The sequence below is a fragment of the Engystomops pustulosus genome, chromosome 5, assembly GCF_040894005.1.
Source record: "Engystomops pustulosus chromosome 5, aEngPut4.maternal, whole genome shotgun sequence".
In the NCBI taxonomy this organism is placed as follows: Eukaryota; Metazoa; Chordata; class Amphibia; order Anura; family Leptodactylidae; genus Engystomops; species Engystomops pustulosus.
The window spans coordinates 201,059,342-201,081,213 of NC_092415.1; the positions used below are offsets into that span (position 1 = coordinate 201,059,342).

At 41.2% G+C, this 21,872-nt stretch overlaps 1 protein-coding gene across 3 annotated transcripts in view; it reads right to left on the reverse strand.

The window, feature by feature from the left end:
• Positions 1-7,159: 7,159 nt before the first annotated feature.
• DYNC1I1 (dynein cytoplasmic 1 intermediate chain 1) overlaps positions 7,160-21,872 on the reverse strand; it is a 221,096-nt gene continuing 206,383 nt past the window's right edge. For all 3 annotated transcript variants that reach the window (XM_072154362.1, XM_072154360.1, XM_072154361.1), the window contains one exon: positions 7,160-7,513. In XM_072154362.1, the coding sequence (XP_072010463.1) occupies positions 7,406-7,513 (108 nt within the window). In that variant the 3' untranslated portion in view covers positions 7,160-7,405. The remainder of the gene's footprint in view (positions 7,514-21,872) is intronic.

A 21,872-nucleotide genomic window follows, 5' to 3' on the forward strand; every position in this document is an offset into this window, starting at 1 on the left:
GGCGGAAAAAAAAATAGAAAAAAATCCCTCTGCAGCAGTAGATTTTATATCGCGCACAACGATTGTAATCATGGAGATTTTATGCCCTCAATGTTTGTAATTGAATCCAGTCCAACGTTGCGGCTAGAGCAGGATTAGTCCTCACGTTTCAGGTCGGGCTTTGCCAAGTCCTAGGCTTTATAAGGGCTCGATCCGGCTCCAGCAACACGTGACGACTCGTATCTTGGACCATAAATCCCAGGATGCTCTGACAAACATGCTATAGAAGATTGTAGCTTCACGATAGGGGTCACCGAGGATTGTGATGTAATCAGGTAAATGTAATGGAACAAAATGTTACAAAGTTTCAGGGTTCCACATAAAGAAAATGCTTTAAAATTGTATAATTTCAGCTGTTACACTTTTTTTTTGTCAAATTTTAAAAATTAATTTGCCAAATAAATTATTTAGATGTAAATTCCTTTGGCTTTTGAAGCTAGCATGGGTCCATCAAGAGGCACAAAGCTTAGGTCCAAGTCCGGTCCTTCATGTGGCTGATGGCTCACTGATCAAAAGCCATCCCTACCGACCTCCCACTCACTCCGATCGATTCGGCCGAGCATGCATGTGGTGTCAGTGTGAAGAGCTGCTGTCAGACACCAAAAGGATCAGCCATGTTGAGTGTTGGGTGATCGATAAGTCATCGGAGGAGAATCTGGAGGTCACTCGGCATTAGATGTGTTGGCCGAATGCACCAAAATTTGTAGGCACTTACTAAATCACAATATGTATCCAACTTGAGAATTCTCACAAACTAAAGCTTTCAACCAAAAGTGAGCAGTTCCTATATTACTTGTAATTTTTTTTTTAACAAAAATGGAAGCCATTGGGTATGAAAAATGTGAGTTCCATTTTTTTTACTAGAACCTACAAATCGTTACTTTAGGGAGTGATCTCCTTGGTCAAAGTCCATTCCTAGTCAACTCCTCATGAGAAAGTTTGTGTGGCGTTTAAACCCTACACAGATTTGGTGACCACTTAGTTCTTATGCCGGGTCCCAAAAACAAGGAAAGTGCAATCTCAAGGACATTTTTGCTGGAGATTAATCTGGCGCTCCCCTTCCACAACTCCAGGTACAATGCATCGAGTTATTGTAACCCAAAACGGTTTACGTCTCGCCAATGTGCCGTTGGAGTTTTTGTGGCAAGTTTCCTTAAACTTGCGTTAAAAGTTTATCCTCCAACGAAGGACCTGCCCAACGAGGCTTCCAACATTCCTACAATAGGGTAACCATGCCTCTCATTCCCGATTTAGAAAAAGTGATACGCCTGAAGTCACTTAATATAGTGACTATGCTGTTTTTAATTAAAACTAGTTAAAGGAAACCTACCATGTGATTTGATGCAGTATGAAACAAACATACCTTGAGAATTCTGTAGCTACACTGATGTAGGATCATATCTTGGTTAATCCCTGAGTTGTTTTGCTGATAAAACCGATATAACATTGATAATGAAGCTCTGTCCCTTCTATGGCTGCTCCAGCACTTTGCTTTCCCGCTTCTCCTAGCTGGTGATGCAATCAGTTTTCTCCCTGCCAGACAGAATAATCAATTGCTGCACCATCCCCCAGCTGCTGTGTATGAGTGATCCAGCTCAGGTTGATTAGTGCTTGACAAGTAATGCTTAGTCATGCTTTACTTAGCTCCCGTGTGTAATTTGTTACATGCTGACCCAGCTTTCCCAAAGTCCCGAATGTTATTGTTTTATCAGCAAAACCACTCGGCTCAGGGACTAACTAAGATATGACCCTGCATCAGTGTAGCCACAGCATTCTCAAGGTATGCTTGCTTCATAATGCATCAAACCAAAGGGTAAGTTTCCTTTAACCCGACTATAATATTTACTGCATGAGTGCCTAATTATTTACCAGAAGCAGAACCTTGTACCCAAGAAAATTGTGGTCCAATGAGGTGAATAGCCAAAAATAAATAGAGCAGGCAAAAGTAATCCAAAAAGTTGTCCAATGAGATTTGAGTGCCATGGAAATCGTTATCGTTAATGTCAGCCCTTTTTGGACGAAATCTTAGATTTTTTTTTTTTCTTTTTGACAGAACCAGTAATGCATTTGAGAATGCACAAAACCTGTAGTACCCCATTTGGTAGGTGACCTTATGGCCTCGTTACATGAAGTGGTGAGGACCCAGTATTGAGTAAGCAGAGCGTCTTCACCTCGTAGTCGATCCATTTGCTGTCTGTTGATGAACACCACTGTTTTGCTAATAACTACTATGTGTATGTGACCCTCCAATAAGTACTTTTTTAAAAAAATTTTTGTGAAAATCGAAGTAATGTCCGAATTCTGCACTTATGTTAAAATGCTGCTCAAATGATCCGTAGAGAATCCATGTACTGTAACGTCTGCCTTATCACGTAGAGACTTGATGATTTATCAGGGAAAGTGCTGGACAGGACATGTAGTAATTGACCATCATTGATGATGATGATGATGGCCGTCTCTTGTGCTCTCCTTTTTATCTACCGGAGATGGTGTTAACCCTTCCACATTCTGTGATTATGTTAATTTAATTTTTCACTACTACATTTCCGTGTATACCAGATGTTTATAATTTGAGTCTAATAAACTAGAACAGAGGACGATCTCCGTATTATTTTCTCTTTTTGCTCTGCAAATGCAGGACCTGTTTTTGCTAAAAATTTAAGGCTTTACTTCTCTTCCCAATTTTTTTTATTTTTTTTAAATGCAAGTAAAAAGTTGCAACAGGGGTCTTCAAACTTCCTAAAACTTTTGGATTTAATTTGCTATTGTTTCGTATTGCTGCCCTATATTTCTGAGCATCCTCTAGAGCTCTGATATAAAGTTTGTTCATATGTTCTCAAAGCCCAAATGTATTAAGATCATGCAAACATTAAAGGGGTATTCTTCCCACAAAGACAAGTTTCTTATATGTACTCAGGATAACAAAATAACACATTCTCTAATTTACTGTTATCAACAAAAATGCAGCATTTCACAGATATAATTCCAACCTTTCTCTATCAGTCCTGCTTTACACAATTTCAATTGCCCCTAGACACGACCATGTAATTTTTGACTTGGGGGTGGGGGGGGGGGTCTAGGAAGCCATCTTGGATTTCTGTGTGAGATTGTGCAGATGAGATTTGTCTCTGCTGTGAGCATGTAGCCACGCCCCCTGCACGGAGCTCAGAGACACTCACTTCCTGCCAGGACATCGTGAGAAGAGAGAGAGGCTGCAAACTACAAGGAGATAAGTGATCCGAGGGAAAGGGGGAGGCAGGCACATATCTGTGAGATGTAACAGAGCTCACAGTGTAAAAGTCTGTCAGCCTCTGTGTAATCTTGTGCACCTCTGATCTTTCTCTTCTCTCTTTCTGTGTGTCAGTATGTAAGTACAATGTCAGACACCAGATGAAAATGCATATGCACCTGTACCCTGATAATCTAATCACAGTGACCCCACAAAACTATATGGGTCATAATGTGTCTGCTTAGAGAGTCCCCACCCACACCCTTGGATTTTGCACTGAGCAGCCTAGAGAGTCATAGCGGAGCCTTTTGAAACATGTCAGACATTGCTATGTACTGTGAAGCTTTCTGTTGCTTATGTGATATCACTCCTGGCATGTCCTTGCACTGAGTATATTGGAGTCGGTGTTCCTCCTCTCTACACGCATCGTCGTCTACCTCAGACGTTGGATTTCAGCTAAAATTTGTTGGCACAGGTGTTATTTTAAACACAACCCCATCTACACCAAACCCTGAAACTAATATATTGGGATCCAGTGTAGCCCTGAATGGATCTGAATGAAGTAAATCCTAAGAATTAATTCACCAGGGCACAGTCTCTTGAAATCTACTTTCAGGGAAAGCGGACTGTTGGGTCGAGAGATGCCAGTGTGCTACATCAGTGAGACAGGCAGAGATGTGGGTAGGGACAGGTCAAGTATGTGCAATACAGTAGGGCAGACAAAACAGAATTTAAGTCTGGTGAGTCAAGGTCAAATGCAAGCAAAGATGTCCAAAGGTCAACATCTGCATGAGTTTGTATGTTCTCTCTGTGTTTGCATGGATTTCCTCCGGGTCCTCCGGTTTCCTCCCATACTCCAAAAAACATACTGGTAGGTTGATTAGATTGTGAGTCCCATTGGGGACAGGTACCGATTTTGCAAACTCTGTGCAGCGCTGCGTAATCTATGTGCGCTATATAAATAATTATATTTAAAGATACTCCAGCAGAGAGACACTGACCACATTTCTCTAGCTAGAAATATATAGCCTCGCCATATTCCTATTGAGGAAGTCTTTAATAGCTGACAAGATCAAGTCCTTGGCTAGATTTTAAATTTTTCATCTGTGTCCCTTTCTCCAATTCTCGCTAAGAGACTATAGCAATGTAGGTCGATAAGGTAAGTGACATTGTTCATATAAAGGACTTTTCTATGTACATTTTACCTCAAGTGTCGACTATACGACACTCTGCAACAGTACAATGCTGATGAGTTTGGGCTTCACTTATGATCCAATATGTGCTGGTGCAGAAGGTGTAATTGTATTTCTTCAGCCTAACTGGGCCAAATGCATCCTAAGAGACTATTAATTGTCAGCACAAGGCTCTGTTGAAGATGTGGTTTCCAGAGCTTCAAGTTACGACCCTCTTCCCTGCTGTTTTGTTGTGTCTGAGCAACTGAAGTTAATATTTTTTCCCTCTTCCTAAAAGCAGCATGTTCTACCTATGAAATAAACCTAAAAATGCTAGCAAACCATAAAAAATAACTCCGTGTCTATCTCCTGCTGCAAACGAGGAGCCACCGGTCGTTGGGACATAAATCTTCACAATTGGTGACATCTAGAATCGGGTTTGGTCGTTGTAAGTATTTCCTTTGTACAAGCTGAAGTCTGGAGTTTTCTCTCTCTCTCATCGACGTGTTATATGAACTGTGCTTTTGTGCGTTGGGCTGAAAAACCATCCAGGCCTCATATATTATCCTACAAAGGAAACGTCAGATCTGTAAGGCATTTCTTAACTATGTTTTATGGGTCTCTCCGGTGTCGTTCTTGGACCACAATCTGTTAATATAACCTTCCATGAAATCAACTGCGCCCAAACGGTTCAAGAAATATAGCTGCTATGCTCTCGAGTAATAGCTACGCGAAGCCTACTCCTTTCGACTTCCTAGTCCTTGTACAAACAGACTATTGTAATTCCCTTTTTTGGGGGAATTATACTGTCTTTGCAGCAGATTACAGATAAGGCCGCTCTCGTTATGTTCATGGTAAAGAATCGTTTATTATAATTATTTCAAATAAATAAGTTCCATAAAGCCGACCGCAATAAATACGAGGCAGCGATATTCCTGTAGATCATAGAGCATGACTATAGAATTCAAGAAACCCAAGTGAGAGACCACATCTGAGGTCCTCAGCCTGGTCCAATTTCGGGGAAACCACATCTGTATACAATCATATCTCGCTCCGAGTAGATTTAATATAACTCTGCTAGGCATGAGTCCATGGACCAGATCTAGACTTGCTAACGCTCTAGGGCGGTTTTAAGTGCCAGACAATGATGGATCTTTTGGATCTTGAGCTTCTTATTATGGCTGAGTCATGTTGAGTACATGAAACCAGGGAAGGCCGTTGGTCTCGTTCTAGAACGTTGGCGGTCTTTCTTTGGAACAGTCTCAAATTTAAAATCCATATGCATGTGTCAAGGCCTTACGAAGGGGCAGATGTTGACTTAAAAGATGGCTACCTAGAACTGGCTTCAGAGGCACGCTTTTTTCCTTCTGGAGTATTGCCTATTTACAAACGTTGCCATTTCTTTTGGATACTGCTTACCGGCAATGCTCCAAGGGACATTCTCTGAAAATCTTACTCTTCTAATGGGACCCACTGTCACAGGAACTTAAGGGCCAGGACCTGTCTAAATCACAGAAGAAGAAAACGGACATTCTTTGACCCATCTTAACCTCACCTTTTATGGACCCTCTTATAATAGTACTTAGAGTGGGCACCAAGTTTTACTTGGAGCAGTAGAATCGTCATAGGGTGGTTTGTGCCATCTAACTTGGCCCACTAGCGTTTTGGTCATCAGGTAACATCACAACCTCTTATCACTTGTCTGGTTTTTTTGGGGGGTGCTTACTATAAGAATATGCTAAATTAACTTGAATTTATCTTGGTCATGTCCACTGCATCAGTTGAATGTTTAAGTGATTGGACCTCCACTGTCAATATATCAGTGGTGTGCATTATCTTCTAGTATAAAGGACCCCTTTAATACCAATAATTCAAAGTCTATAGTAGGGGAGTGTTTTGGTATTGCAGATGATCTTATTCACTTGAGCAAGGAGACTGGGCTCTACTTTATCGTGCTAGTCATTGGGGGATCCTTTAAGTTCAGCGCTCACCAATTACACATTGAAGATAAGTGGTTCTTAAATAATTCTTAATTGCTTCAGCATTCTTCTCCTATGGTCTTTAAAAACTTGAGGAACTTTGTTGAGTTTTCGAGTTTGATGTTATTTGGAGCTTCTGAGGCCCACCAATGCACAGAGACCAGAGACTTCTGCCTCTACCCTCTGTAGTAAGAGATGCAGATGGAATCTATTTTTAATGCCTGACCCCTCCTACTCTGAAATTGGAAGACCCTTTTAGAGAGCACCTGTCAGTAGTTTTGGTGCCTGTATCACCTCACGTAATTTAGTTTTGTGGTCCTAAACTTTCCATCCAACAGCTATTGGTCAACATCATCCCGAATTTTTAGAGTGGAAAAGATCAAGTCGTCTTGATCCTCCGTGGCATGTGTACTCTGCAGTGAAGTTAAGTTCACCAACATTGACTTGAAACAAAGGCCAAAGTTGACTTCACTCCCTGGAACTCCGCCACCTTAAACCCTTCTGAAACTCGCGAACATGGCGCCTGACAGCTGTAAGCTTAACAGGTTTGGGAACCTGAACCCAGTTTCATGACGGCCTCATTTTTTAGAAGTAACTTCACTGTTGCTTTCTATGTCGTCTTGTGCTTTCAGATACATCACCAACATCGCCATGTAAGGTGCCAGCGCATGATTTATTCCCATTTATGGGACAATTCCTTGTGAACTTCTGATATGTTTAGGAATAACTGGAGCACTGGCTCTGATATACTTCATTTAATTAAAATACTAGCACACAGTGAGATACTTGTAGACCAGGGAAAGATAGGAGACAAGAGGGTAGATTGTCTGCACAATATGGAGACAGCAGGATGTCTCGGCTGGGTACTAGTTGAACAAGAAGCTGACGGTAGATGATGACCGGCGGTGCTTTGCAAGATCACAGCAAAATAATGGAAATATTAGTACATTCAGTTACAGATGTATATTGTGCTGGTTGTTGGCCAATCAGGTTGACAGTTCTACAGCTTCTTCTTCCCCGTCGCCTCGGTTGGCACGGATCTCGACCAAAGTACGAGCAAGCCGCCCCCATTCGTCACTGTGTGGAACGGCAAACTGTAGAGAAGAATAAACCAAGAAATGGTTTGTTAGATTTAAAAAGCAACATCTGTCAGATAAGAACTTTCAGGATGATGAAATTTGTTTACAAATGTATAATTAACAAAATTTCATTTAAAAATAGGTATAAATTGATCAAGGTAGATAAAGCTGCTTGTCTCCACCTGTGGGTGGATGAGCTTGTTTGTCTACCTGGTTCTAACCCTGTACAAGTTATATACCGTATATACTCGAGTATAAGCCGAGACCCCTAATTTTACCACCAAAAACTGGGAAAGCCTATTGACTCGAGTATAAGCCAAGGGTGGGAAATGCATTGATCACAGACCCCCCCCCCCACCAGTATACAGCCAGCAAGTCCCCAGTAGTATAAGGCCTGCCCCCAGTAGTATACAGCCAGCCCAGCCCGCCCCCTGTAGTATACAGCCAGCCCTGCCCGCCCCCCTGTAGTATACAGCCAGCCCAGCCCGCCCCCCTGTAGTATACAGCCAGCCCAGCCCGCCCCCCTGTAGTATACAGCCAGCCCAGCCCGCCCCCCTGTAGTATACAGCCAGCCCAGCCCGCCCCCCTGTAGTATACAGCCAGCCCGCCCCCCTGTAGTATACAGCCAGCCCAGCCCCCCTGTAGTATACAGCCAGCCAAGCCCGCCCCCCTGTAGTATACAGCCAGCGCGGCCACGCTCTTCCTGGCCGGCAGGCGCATAGTATGACACGGCCGCTGCTGACGTCATACTATGCGCCGGCCGAGAGAAAAACATGGCGGCGCCCTGCAGGATGTTACTGAAGACAGAAGAGGAGCCACGCTGACATCGGGGGAGCAGCACTGCGCATCGGGGCCGTCAGAGATAACTGGAGTGTATGTCAAACGCAAACAATCCAACCATTGCTTAACGGTTTCATCTTAAGGAGAGGCCAACGATGAAAATACTTCCAATGGGTCCAAGTGTCCATTTTCTGAAAATGGTTAAAAGATTATAATTCAGTTTCACAAATCTGAAATCGTGGGGCTTGTAGAATGGCCAAGGAAAGCGGAGATGCCGTAAGTAACTTATTTGAAACTGAACACCAATCGGTTTACCTGCAAAGAAACTTTAGCACATGGAGAGATGTGCACATCTTATTCTTCCAAAATGTATCTAAATTCTCCTCTCGGTAAGTTTAGGTTGTGGTGTGATATGAAGTTCCTCAGACCTCAGTTCTTCCAGTAGCAGAATCGGACGCAAGTACAAAAGTTAAATTCTGAATTATTGGTCCCATAAATGTCAGATGATCAGTATTTTATTGCCTGTGGTTACTGCTAATACAAACCAAGAAATTCGGCAGCAGATTCTCATAATGTTCACTGTTCCACAGACGAAAACCAAATGTCAGCACTTCCGGATCCTTAACCCTTCATTAACCTCTATATCCTCCATTGTTGATTCCAAACTGAGCAACGTCTATGTGCCATGGACTTAACCCAATGGGTTGATGGCACCCATCTATGATGATGCACTGTTTTTGAGAATTCGCACTTCTCAGGGCATATTTTTTGTAAAGGAATTGGACCCCTCCCCCCCATGTCCTACAAATATTTTTACCAGTTCTTACCATGACCATGTTGTCTGGTGTCAAGACATATGATTTGGAACAAACCAATTGATGCTCAAGACCGGGCTTTACATAAATATATAATATAATATGAGAAGATGCAACACGCTTGGGAATACTTAAAAATAGGCGGAGAGTGGATGACCTGTAAGGTGATGGACTAGAGCAGTGGTGGCGCACCTATGGCGTGGGTGCCAGAGGTGGCACTCAGAGCTCTTTCTGTGGGCACCCGGCCATTGCCCCAGCACAGCAGGCAGGGTTCAAAGAATCTTCCTGCAGTTCCATGCAACTTAAAAGATGCTGATTTCAGTCATACTTTGATACTTCACTACTTGGGACTGTAGGAAGAGGGAGAATTAGACAGAGTTGAATTATTTTTGGAGGACCTCCTGCTGGCCCCACGATTCTCTGTGTACAAAGGGAAACTGGAAAGAAGCTAAAATGATGAAACTTTTACATCTTTCTACTGTGTTGCTGTCCTCAGGAGGCACCCTTAGTTGGCACCTCGCGATAAATAAGCAGGGTTTTGGGTTGCAGTTTGGGCACTCGGCTGCTAAAAGGTTCGTTATCACTGCCATAGAGGATCCCTGGACTGAGCTCCTTTAGACCATATAGGACAGTGGTGGCGAACCTATTGCACGGGTGCCAGAGGTGGCACTCAGAGCCCTTTCTGTGGGCACCCAAGCCACCACCAGAGAGGACTCCAGGTATCTTCCTGCAGTCCCAAACAGCCCAGGACTTGCTATTTTAAAATGACAACGCTACCTGGGACTACTGGAAAAGTGGGAAGGTGTGGACAAATCTGGATTATCATTGTAGCTCCGGCCCTGACAATTCTTCCTGTTTATGGGACCTTGGAGGGAAACTACAATGATCATCCAAATTTTCTGCTTTATTGGTGTCCTCAGGGTGCTGATATGAATGAAAGCTGTGACACAGCACAAATTAAATTTCTGTGTTGGCACTTTTATGATAAATAAGTGGGTCTTGTTTGTAGTTTGGGCACTCGGTCTCTAAAAGGTTAGCCATCGCTGGACTAGAGTATCATTTACATGGCCAACAAGGTCATGACATGGGGCCTACCCATTAGTTATGTTATGTCAAAAGCAAACATGGCTGCCTTCACTCAACATGGTTTTCTGTCTGTGGACAACAATCCTGTAGGGACTTGTCACTAGGACTGACCCCTTTAAATAAAGCATCTTTAGGCACCCTCAGACCAAAAATAACATTTAGTGTATAGGAAACGTGCACAAAGATTTGGGGATTCTTTCACCCGCAGTGGATGAGACTTTCCTTTTGAACCGTGATCTTGAACAAGTAGCCCTCCACCTGTTGTTAATATACAACTCTGGACAACTGCTAAAAACCCTTAAATTTTGAAGTGAAATTTTCTATGGAAGCTAAAAACTGAGAATTTTGTGTTTTTTTTAACCTCACTCCATATTTTAATAAGTTGCGAAAGAGGTGATCTGCCAATCAGTCCATTTGCACATGTCTTAGTCCCTTAACCTTTGTACTTATACTTGAAGGATCTGTCAGGTTTCACCCTGGAAATTCATTTTCAGCATAAACCTCCAGAAGATTTTCCCACAAAAATGATATATATTTCCAAATTGGGTGTAAAATTCATGTCCTATATCTCCCAAAGAATAGTTTTATTAGGTGCCACGATCATAACAAAACAAGGCTGCTCATGTCTGTCTGTACTTCTGGGTCTCAACGCCACAGGAAATAATGAAGAAGGCTGTTGAGGTGGGCAATGTGTGATTGTCTACACCATCCCTTGATCCTTCCTTTGGTCGGAGACTTCAAGGAAGTGCAATGTTACAAGGAGCTTGTACTGGAGTAGCAGGAGAACGGTAAGATTATGATACTGTCCCACAGTCCCTTAAAATAGAATTTTACTTTTGGAAAACCCCTTTAAGGCTATCCATAGCAGCAATAAGATTGGAGAGAAGTGAGGAATGTGTATCCGGACTACCGGTGACCCTTATCCCTTCACACTCTTATACACAGGCGTGGCTGTCCGAGCATCCGGACCCCAACCAGTAACGCCTGCGATCGGTACAGATTGTGGGTGTTAATTGTTAAAATTTCGCTGGTGACTTTACCAGAGGCACTTAAATTACAGCGCCCACATCGGCACTTTGGGGAGGGTCGTTGCTCCCGACTTTGCCAGCAGCATTCAAAGTGTCATCGCCAATGCTAGGTATTTGGTGGTGAGGGCTATGAGGTGATCCTGACCCAGTTTTGAACATCTAATGAAGTTTGTGAACGACTTTGGGATTCCAGAGCCTGCAAAATATGGAACGAACCCGAAAATTCCGGTTTGGGTCCGCTGAACACTACAGTAGATAGTAGTGTTGCAACTACAACTACAATATTGCCTTCTGTGAGCTGCATCCATGACTAAATACGACCATTTCTACACTCTCTTTTTTTTCACGGACAATGGATCAGTCGAAAACAAGTGAAACTCCCATAGAAAACAAAGGCTCGGTAAGGAATCCAGGAAAAAGCACGGAATTCTGGACATGAAACACAACACCGGTGTAAAAGAACCCTCCCAATGTGCCATTAGTTGAGAGTTGGAAGCCAACAGATACATATTAGATGGTCGTTTGGTTCCGTTGACGCCACCAGTTTTCTTGACATTGTATGGCAGAGGTGTAGGGTTTAAGTCTCTGAAACCCCTAAACTAGTACGATAGGGGGCGATTTAACAGAAGATCCTACAAATTTCCTACAACCCCCCCCCCCCTGCCAGAAATTTCCCTTTTTAAAAGAACTTTCCGTTGCAAGACGACTTTTAAGATTCTTGACGCATACGATCCTAATGAGTGTAATGCACATTGAGTCCGTCACCGGTGCCCCCCGACCCCCTCCCAACGCTGGTATATAATAGGATCATCATTTGTAGTAAGCGCATCGTTAATTCTATACGTGTTACACTTGGCCTGCCAGGCACACTTCAGCAGGCGGCCAGAATATATTAACCCCGCTCCACATGCCAGCATTGACTCAAGAAATTTACTGTGATGATGTCATGACAACGACGTATACATTTCGGTCAGGGGCCCGGTGATGGCCAGAGTGTCGCAGAATTTTTACAGGTCCCGAGTTGTCAGGTGGGAGGACCCGTCCCTGATTATGGGTCCCTGGGGTCAGATTAATTACAGAGCAAGACCGGACCTAATAGGAGGATGGCGGATTCATGGATGAGGAAAGGAGAGGTTATTTATAGAACAGGGAGTGGCAGCTCGCACCCCTTCAGTCATTTCAAAAATCACCATGTGTCATCATGAAACATTTTTGGCAATGCTTGTCCACTATGGGCTCACATTCCCAGCCCCTATGGGATCATATTATTATGTTGTCACTGACTCTATGGATCCAGTGATTGATGGGCTCTAATCACAAGTCATTCATGTGTGGAATATTACTGTTCTAAATACACTGTTACATTTTGACTGCAACTTTTTTGTACTTATTATCTTATAATACAAGATGTAACTCAGGATCAGTACAGGATAAGTAATGTCATGTATGTACATAGTGACTGCACCAGCAGCAGAATAGTGAGTGCAGCTCTGGGGTACAATACAGGATGTAACTCAGGATCAGTACAGGATAAGTAATGTCATGTATGTACACAGTGACTACACCAGCAGCAGAATAGTGAGTGCAGCTCTGGGGTATAATACAGGATATAACTCAGGATCAGTACAGGATAAGTAATGTCATGTATGTACACAGTGACTGCACCAGCAGCAGAATAGTGAGTGCAGCTCTGGGGTATAATACAGGATGTAACTCAGGATCAGTACAGGATAAGTAATGTCATGTATGTACACAGTGACTGCACCAGCAGCAGAATAGTGAGTGCAGCTCTGGAGTATAATACAGGATGTAACTCAGGATCAGTACAGGATAAGAAATGTCATGTATGTACACAGTGACTGCACCAGCAGCAGAATAGTGAGTGCAGCTCTGGAGTATAATACAGGATGTAACTCAGGATCAGTACAGGATAAGTAATGTCATGTATGTACACAGTGACTGCACCAGCAGCAGAATAGGGAGTGCAGCTCTGGGGTATAATACAGGATGTAACTCAGGATCAGTACAGGATAAGTAATGTCATGTATGTACACAGTGACTGCACCAGCAGCAGAATAGTGAGTGCAGCTCTGGAGTATAATACAGGATGTAACTCAGGATCAGTACAGGATAAGTAATGTCATGTATGTACACAGTGACTGCACCACCAGCAGAATAGTGAGTGCAGCTCTGAGGTATAATACAGGATGTAACTCAGGATCAGTACAGGATAAGTAATGTCATGTATGTACACAGTGACTGCACCAGTAGCAGAATAGTGAGTGCAGCTCTGGAGTATAATACTGGATGTAACTCAGGATCAGTACAGGATAAGTAATGTCATGTATGTACACAGTGACTGCACCAGCAGCAGAATAGTGACTGCAGCTCTGGGGTATAATACAGGATGTAACTCAGGATCAGTACAGGATAAGTAATGTCATGTATGTACACAGTGACTGCACCACCAGCAGAATAGTGAGTGCAGCTCTGGGGTATAATACAGGATGTAACTCAGGATCAGTACAGGATAAGTAATGTCATGTATGTACACAGTGACTGCACCAGCAGCAGAATAGTGAGTGCAGCTCTGGAGTATAATACAGGATGTAACTCAGGATCAGTACAGGATAAGTAATGTCATGTATGTACACAGTGACTGCACCAGGAGCAGAATAGTGAGTGCAGCTCTGGGGTATAATACAGGATAAATTAAGAACAGAACATCTTAACCCCATTTACACTAAAACTGGGTTAATGAAAGTTGTATGTGATGTTCCTGGTGGACTTTTCTTTAGTAATCTCCCCTCTCTTAGGCTTCACCTCTGTAATTTGTGCGCCTGTATATGTGATGTATATGGTGACAGCCGCTGGCCTTCCCCTGTGACACGCCAGTATCTGGCTGCCGGCTCCGGGTCACACACTAATAGTTGTTTATTGTCAGGCGCCTCACACGCGCAGGTATGACATAAATCAGGTGAATTAGGGCAATATTCCTCCATTCACTTATTTCATGTTCCTGATCCGTCTATGGAAACGCAGCTGTGAAATCATAAGATTCAGAACAGAAAGGAATTACCCTCCATAAAAACAAACATTTAGCAGTAATAAAGGATCTCACCGCTATGTACAAGACTATTGGAAACGACGTATGAACAGCGGTAAAACTACCGGAACGGCTGCCAGTGGAGAATCGGCTTCCCGGCCCAGAGACTGCGTATTGGGGGCCACTACATGCTACATTACAGGGGGTCACTGAGGACACAACAGGGAGAGGAAAACCGCAGATTTTTTTTTTTTTAAACTGAATATACATTAGGTCTAATATTCCCAGATTCTGGTGACATTAGATAAGACATTCTTCTACATAGGGGCAGTATTATAGTAGTTATATACTTGTACATAGGGGGCAGTATTATAGTAGTTATATTCTTCTACATAGGGGCAGTATTATAGTAGTTATATTCTTGTACATAGGGGGCAGTATTATAGTAGTTATATTCTTGTACATAGGGGGCAGTATTATAGTAGTTATATTCTTCTACATAGGGGGCAGTATTATAGTAGTTATATTCTTGTACATAGGGGGCAGTATTATAGTAGTTATATTCTTGTACATAGGGGGCAGTATTATAGTAGTTATATTCTTCTACATAGGGGGCAGTATGATAGTAGTTATATTCTTCTACATAGGGGGCAGTATTATAGTAGTTATATTCTTGTACATAGGGGGCAGTATTATAGTAGTTATATTCTTGTACATAGGGGGCAGTATTATAGTAGTTATATTCTTGTACATAGGGGGCAGTATTATAGTAGTTATATTCTTCTACATAGGGGGCAGTATTATAGTAGTTATATTCTTGTACATAGGGGGCAGTATTATTGTAGTTATATTCTTGTACATAGGGGCAGTATTGTAGTAGTTATATTCTTGTACATAGGGGGCAGTATTATAGTAGTTATATTCTTGTACATAGGGGCCAGTATTATAGTAGTTATATTCTTGTACATAGGGGCCAGTATTATAGTAGTTATATTCTTGTACATAGGGGGCAGTATTATTGTAGTTATATTCTTGTACATAGGGGGCAGTATTATAGTAGTTATATTCTTGTACATAGGGGGCAGTATTATAGTAGTTACATTCTTGTACATAGGGGGCAGTATTATAGTAGTTACATTCTTGTACATAGGGGGCAGTATTATAGTAGTTACATTCTTGTACATTGGGGGCAGTATTATAGTAGTTACATTCTTGTACATTGGGGGCAGTATTATAGTAGTTATATTCCTGTACATAGGGGGCAGTATTATAGTAGTTATATTCTTGTACATAGGGGGCAGTATTATTGTAGTTATATTCTTGTACATAGGGGGCAGTATTATAGTAGTTATATTCCTGTACATAGGGGCAGTATTATAATAGTTATATTCTTGTACATAGGGGGCAGTATTATAGTAGTTATATTCCTGTACATAGGGGCAGTATTATAATAGTTATATTCTTGTACATAGGGGGCAGTATTATAGTAGTTATATTCCTGTACATAGGGGGCAGTATTATAGTAGTTATATTCTTGTACATAGGGGGCAGTATTATAGTAGTTATATTCTTGTACATTGGGGGCAGTATTATAGTAGTTATATTCCTGTACATAGGGGCAGTATTATAATAGTTATATTCTTGTACATAGGGGACAGTATTATAGTAGTTATATTCCTGTACATTGGGGGCAGCATTATAGCAGTTATATTCTTGTACATAGGGGGCAGCATTATAGTAGTTATAGTCTTGTACATAGGGGGCAGTATTATAGTAGTTATATTCCTGTACATAGGGGGCAGTATTATAGTAGTTATAGTCTTGTACATAGGGGGCAGTATTATAGTAGTTATATTCCTGTACATAGGGGCAGTATTATAATAGTTATATTCTTGTACATAGGGGGCAGTATTATAGTAGTTATATTCCTGTACATAGGGGGCAGTATTATAGTAGTTATATTCTTGTACATAGGGGGCAGTATTATAGTAGTTATATTCTTGTACATTGGGGGCAGTATTATAGTAGTTATATTCCTGTACATAGGGGCAGTATTATAATAGTTATATTCTTGTACATAGGGGACAGTATTATAGTAGTTATATTCCTGTACATAGGGGGCAGCATTATAGCAGTTATATTCTTGTACATAGGGGGCAGCATTATAGTAGTTATAGTCTTGTACATAGGGGGCAGTATTATAGTAGTTATATTCCTGTACATAGGGGGCAGTATTATAGTAGTTATAGTCTTGTACATAGGGGGCAGTATTATAGTAGTTATATTCCTGTACATAGGGGGCAGTATTATAGTAGTTATATTCTTGTACATAGGGGGCAGTATTATAGTAGTTATATTCCTGTACATAGGGGGCAGTATTATAGTAGTTATATTCTTGTACATAGGGGGCAGTATTATAGTAGTTATATTCTTGTACATAGGGGGCAGTATTATAGTAGTTATATTCTTGTACATTGGGGGCAGTATTATAGTAGTTATATTCCTGTACATAGGGGCAGTATTATAATAGTTATATTCTTGTACATAGGGGACAGTATTATAGTAGTTATATTCCTGTACATAGGGGGCAGCATTATAGCAGTTATATTCTTGTACATAGGGGGCAGCATTATAGTAGTTATAGTCTTGTGCATAGGGGGCAGTATTATAGTAGTTATATTCTTGTACATAGGGGGCAGTGTTATAGTAGTTATATTCTTGTACATAGGGGGCAGTGTTATAGTAGTTATATTCTTGTACATAGGGGGCAGTGTTATAGTAGTTATATTCTTGTACATAGGGGGCAGTGTTATAGTAGTTATATTCTTGTACATAGGGGGCAGTGTTATAGTAGTTATATTCTTGTACATAGGAGGCAGTATTATAGTAGTTATATTCTTGTACATTGGGGGCAGTATTATAGTAGTTATATTCTTGTACATTGGGGGCAGTATTATAGTAGTTATATTCTTGTACATTGGGGGCAGTATTATAGTAGTTATATTCTTGTACATAGGGGGCAGTATTATAGTAGTTATATTCTTGTACATAGGGGGCAGTATTATAGTAGTTATATTCTTGTACATAGGGGACAGTATTATAGTAGTTATATTCTTGTACATAGGGGGCAGTATTATAGTAGTTATATTCTTGTACATAGGGGGCAGTATTATAGTAGGTATATTCTTGTACATTGGGGGCAGTATTATAGTAGTTATATTCTTGTACATAGGGGGCAGTATTATAGTAGTTATATTCCTGTACATAGGGAGCAGTATTATAGTAGTTATATTCCTGTACATAGGGGGCAGTATTATAGTAGTTATATTCTTGTACATTGGGGGCAGTATTATAGAAGTTATATTCTTGTACATTGGGGGCAGTATTATAGAAGTTATATTCTTGTACATTGGGGGCAGTATTATAGTAGTTATATTCCAGTACATAGGGGCTATTATTCCAAAAATACTTATTCTTGTGGGTTCAGTAAACATTAAAGGGCGGGATTATATTTATATACTTACACAATGCTTTCCTTTGAAATGTGATGTGTAGAAGAGACAGAATGTACATGTTATAAATGTGTCTATAATATATTTTAATAAGAACATAAATAATGAGATCAGATGAGATTGAACCTTCTTGATCTCCAGCTCTAATGTGTTAAATCCATTAATTATCGCGCTCAGCCTAATACCTACCTATAGTGGCTAATGCTTATCATACTGTACTTAAATAATTAGGACAATGTAAGCAGTCCCTCCAATTAAGCTAAGCCTTCATTTTCAGGATTATTACCAGGACAATTATCGCTGATTCATTCAGCGAATAAAACTTCAAGTGCAAGTAAAAAATTATCCCCGACTTTGGCGCAGCATTGTGTATGAGGACGCTGCAGCGGGGGTGACGTTGGCGCTCTGACACACGCGGATGTAGGAAATTACTATTACAAGAGGGTCTCGGCTACATATAAACACATAAGTGGTCATCAAGAGCGCAGATACGAGTCCAACAAAAAAGCCACCAATGCTAAGAATAGGTTCTTAGAAAATTACTTCGGTAACACAATGTTCCGCAACTTTGTATCTCTCCAGCTGTTGTAAAGTTATAACCCCCATGCTGGGAGCTGTAGTGCAACAGCTGGGGAAGTATAGGTTAGAAAACACTGCTGTGACCCTCCTTGACCTTCTCAAGTCCATCTGAGTGAACCTCCACTTTTAGACCCTTATATTATGACATACTATAATAAATCTATAAAGCGATGGAACATGGATGTAATTATTTCTATCTCTAGGCACCAAAAGGGGGAGCTACAGAACATACTGCATACTGATCAGCCATAGAGATCTATAGCAAAATTGTATGCAGTAAACTCACAAGCTCCCTCTAGAGGAAGAAGACAGAATTGTATTTTTAGTTAATTTTAGATTTGCAACTCTGCATCAGCAAATGGGGATCATTAAAGTTATTTATGAACACACCTACTTGGATTTATAAACCAAAAGATGATGGTGAAATGGGCTTCATGGTGACGTCCTCCATGACATATGTTCCAAAATTCTCAATTAACTTGTACCATAGGCTTGCACATGCTATAGGACAGTGGTGGCGAACCTATGGCACTGGTGCCAGAGGCGGCACTCGGAGCCCTCTGTGTGGGCACCCAGGCCATCACCCCAACATGAAGTTCACCAGACAGGACTCAAAGAATCTTCCTGTAGAATCTTCCTACAATGATAGACGAATTTGCCCTCCTCTTTTCAACTGTGTTGGTGTCCTTAGGAGGCTGAACGATTGAAAATTGTCAAAGAAAAAGGAGAAAAAAATTACTTCTTAAATTGCTGTGCTGGCACTTTGCAATAAATAAGTGGCTTTTACTTGAAGTTTGGGCACTCCAGCTCTAAAAGGTTAGCCATCACTGCTATAGGATGTTTCATAAATACATGGTAGATGCAAGCTCCCCATTAGAGGACATCTAGCAGGATGAAGGATTGTAAACCCAGCACACTGACATACTGGCGTGCGTGCCCCCTTTGGGCTCATTTGCATATTTCCAACCCCTTTTTTTTTTAACATAAAAGCAAGTGCATAAAATGCTGAGAGAAGAGCAGATCCTGCCGGAGAGGGTGCACACCAGTATGTCAGTGTGCTGGGTTTACAGTCCTTGATTCTGATGGTAGATTTCCTTTCATGTGTTCTCCAGAGTGTAGATTTTTATCTTTGTTATCTTTTTGTTATGCAATTTTATGCATTTTCTTTTGTTATTTTGTCATGCCCCTCCCCTAAAATACCTTAGATGAGAAATTCTCTTTAATGGGAATCTGTCATGTCATTTTACCCTTCTAAACTACCACCCTCCTTGGGAAGAATATGAAATGACCGTTCCAAATATCACCCGTTTACTTATAAAAAATAAAAAAAAAAAATCATGCCCAAAGTCAGGCAAACATGACTCTTCTCATCTACATTTAATATGAGATGAGTCAAGTTTAGTGGTTGCAGAGGGCATGTCACTTCGGAAGCCCCCACTTCTATTCTATAGCGCCTAGAAACATGTTTTTTGTGTCTTTTTACAGAAAAAAAAATCTCATATTTCAGATCCTTCCTGTGATCAACAGAACTGGACACACAGGCAGTTACAAAATTACACAGGAAGTGGATCTTTATTTGCAGCTCATATTTACAACTATGTCTTTAGCTGCCTCTATCTGTGGTCATAGAGCCTTGATGTGTCACATAGTTTATACGGTTAAAAACAAGACACCTGTCCATCAAGATCTGAAAGAGGAGACCCTTATCTTTAATATGACACCTGCAGTATGATTTTAGATCCTATATAACAAAAGATAGGGGCTTCTGGAATTACACTCCTCCTGCAACCATGTGACTCATCTCATGTGAAAATGAGGTGAGAAGAGTCATATTTCCCCGACTTTGAGATTTTACATAAGAGGGAATTCTAAAAAAGGACATTTCATACCCGATTTTAAAGGAACTGGTAGTCTAGATGGGGTAAAACCTGGTGACGGGTTCCCTTTAATGTTTTCCCCAGACCATGCAATGCCACTACTAGTCCTTGCGGCTGTGATTTGGGCTTTGGACAAAATCAGTTTTCTTCCCCTACTGGCATCTATTAATTTTTTATTACTACGTAAGGAGTCTGATTTATCTATACTGCCTTGGACTACAAAGGCTCTGCTCCTGTCCTGGCCTTGGGCAGTGTAGCAGAAAACTGGTTAAGAGGAGAGTGACTGAGCATGTGTGTCCACCTCCATGTGTGGCCATGCACCTCAATACACACCCTGAACACCAGATGGCGCCATACATTTATAAATCTCATTTATAATGGCGTGTAAATGTCAAAAATTGTTTATGGTTTTTCTGATCTATACAAATTATAGCACTTTCTGTCCTGCGTTTGCTCTGCTGTGAAGTATAATTTAGGATATCGACTTCTTCTCCACTCCCGTTAATGCCAACTATGACTGATCTTTACTCATTCACGGTTTTACTAGCATCGGATTATTATAGGATTCTATATGTCATGTCCTTTACTGAAAACTAAGCTATAAAAATAGAGCAAAGCATTTGGTAAAAGCTGCAGAAGGGCGAATAGTGGCCAATAAATCAAAGTCGCACAAGGGTGGAAATCCAAATAAATTAATGCATTTGGTTGCAGCTGTAACTCAATGGCCGATACTCCAGATGTGAGCTCCGCCACATACAATGTTTATATATGACATCTACGTACGGTTCCTCGTCACTTACATCAGTGCATCTGACTTCCCCATCCCGCTCCGTTCTACTGTCTGGACAACGTCGGCTTCACTCCGGCCATGATGACAGATTTATAATCTCTTGTATTTTTCTATTCTCGAATGTTGTGCTATGTCATTTTCCAGGGAAAAGTCTTTCGCACACAACCTTTCACCACCAAGGAGTCGCTGCTCTGACTCATCAGGCCACGAAATATATCAAAGCTGCTTGGACCTGACATTTACATCACACTACACCATAACGAAGCCACGGAGAGGGCCAGATTTCTCATTATAGACACATGAAATTTGATGTTATCGGGTTTATTTTGATTCTTTCATGATTAAAATTACTTGGAATAATAAAAATATATTTTTTAAAAATTTTTGTGAAATTTTTTTTCATAAAAATTTTTGTAATTTCCCCCAAAAATTTCAAATGGTCACAAATCAAAGAAAAAAACACTTTAAGGCTGCGTTCACACGAACATGCGATTTCTCCAGTCCCGTATTTCCATGTCGTAAGAGACAGTATATAGGTGACGGTTTTCATCTGTATACAGCACGTATGTAACACGCATTTGTACGTCCCTATAGACTTCTAAGGGCATAGGGAACAGAAATACGGGAGAAAATAGGACATTTTTATACTGCTAGTATAAGGTACAGTGTAAACAACGGCAATGTAAGGCTGCATTCACACACACATATGGGGGATGTATATACGGTATATATACGTCCACCATAGTCAGCAATCGGTGCACGGTGCCCTACTGGAGCGGTACCCTTCCGTACCCCGTGAAAAGATAGGACGCCACCTCCTCCTCTCCCGGGCACCAACGTGTGCCCGACGTGCTACGGTAC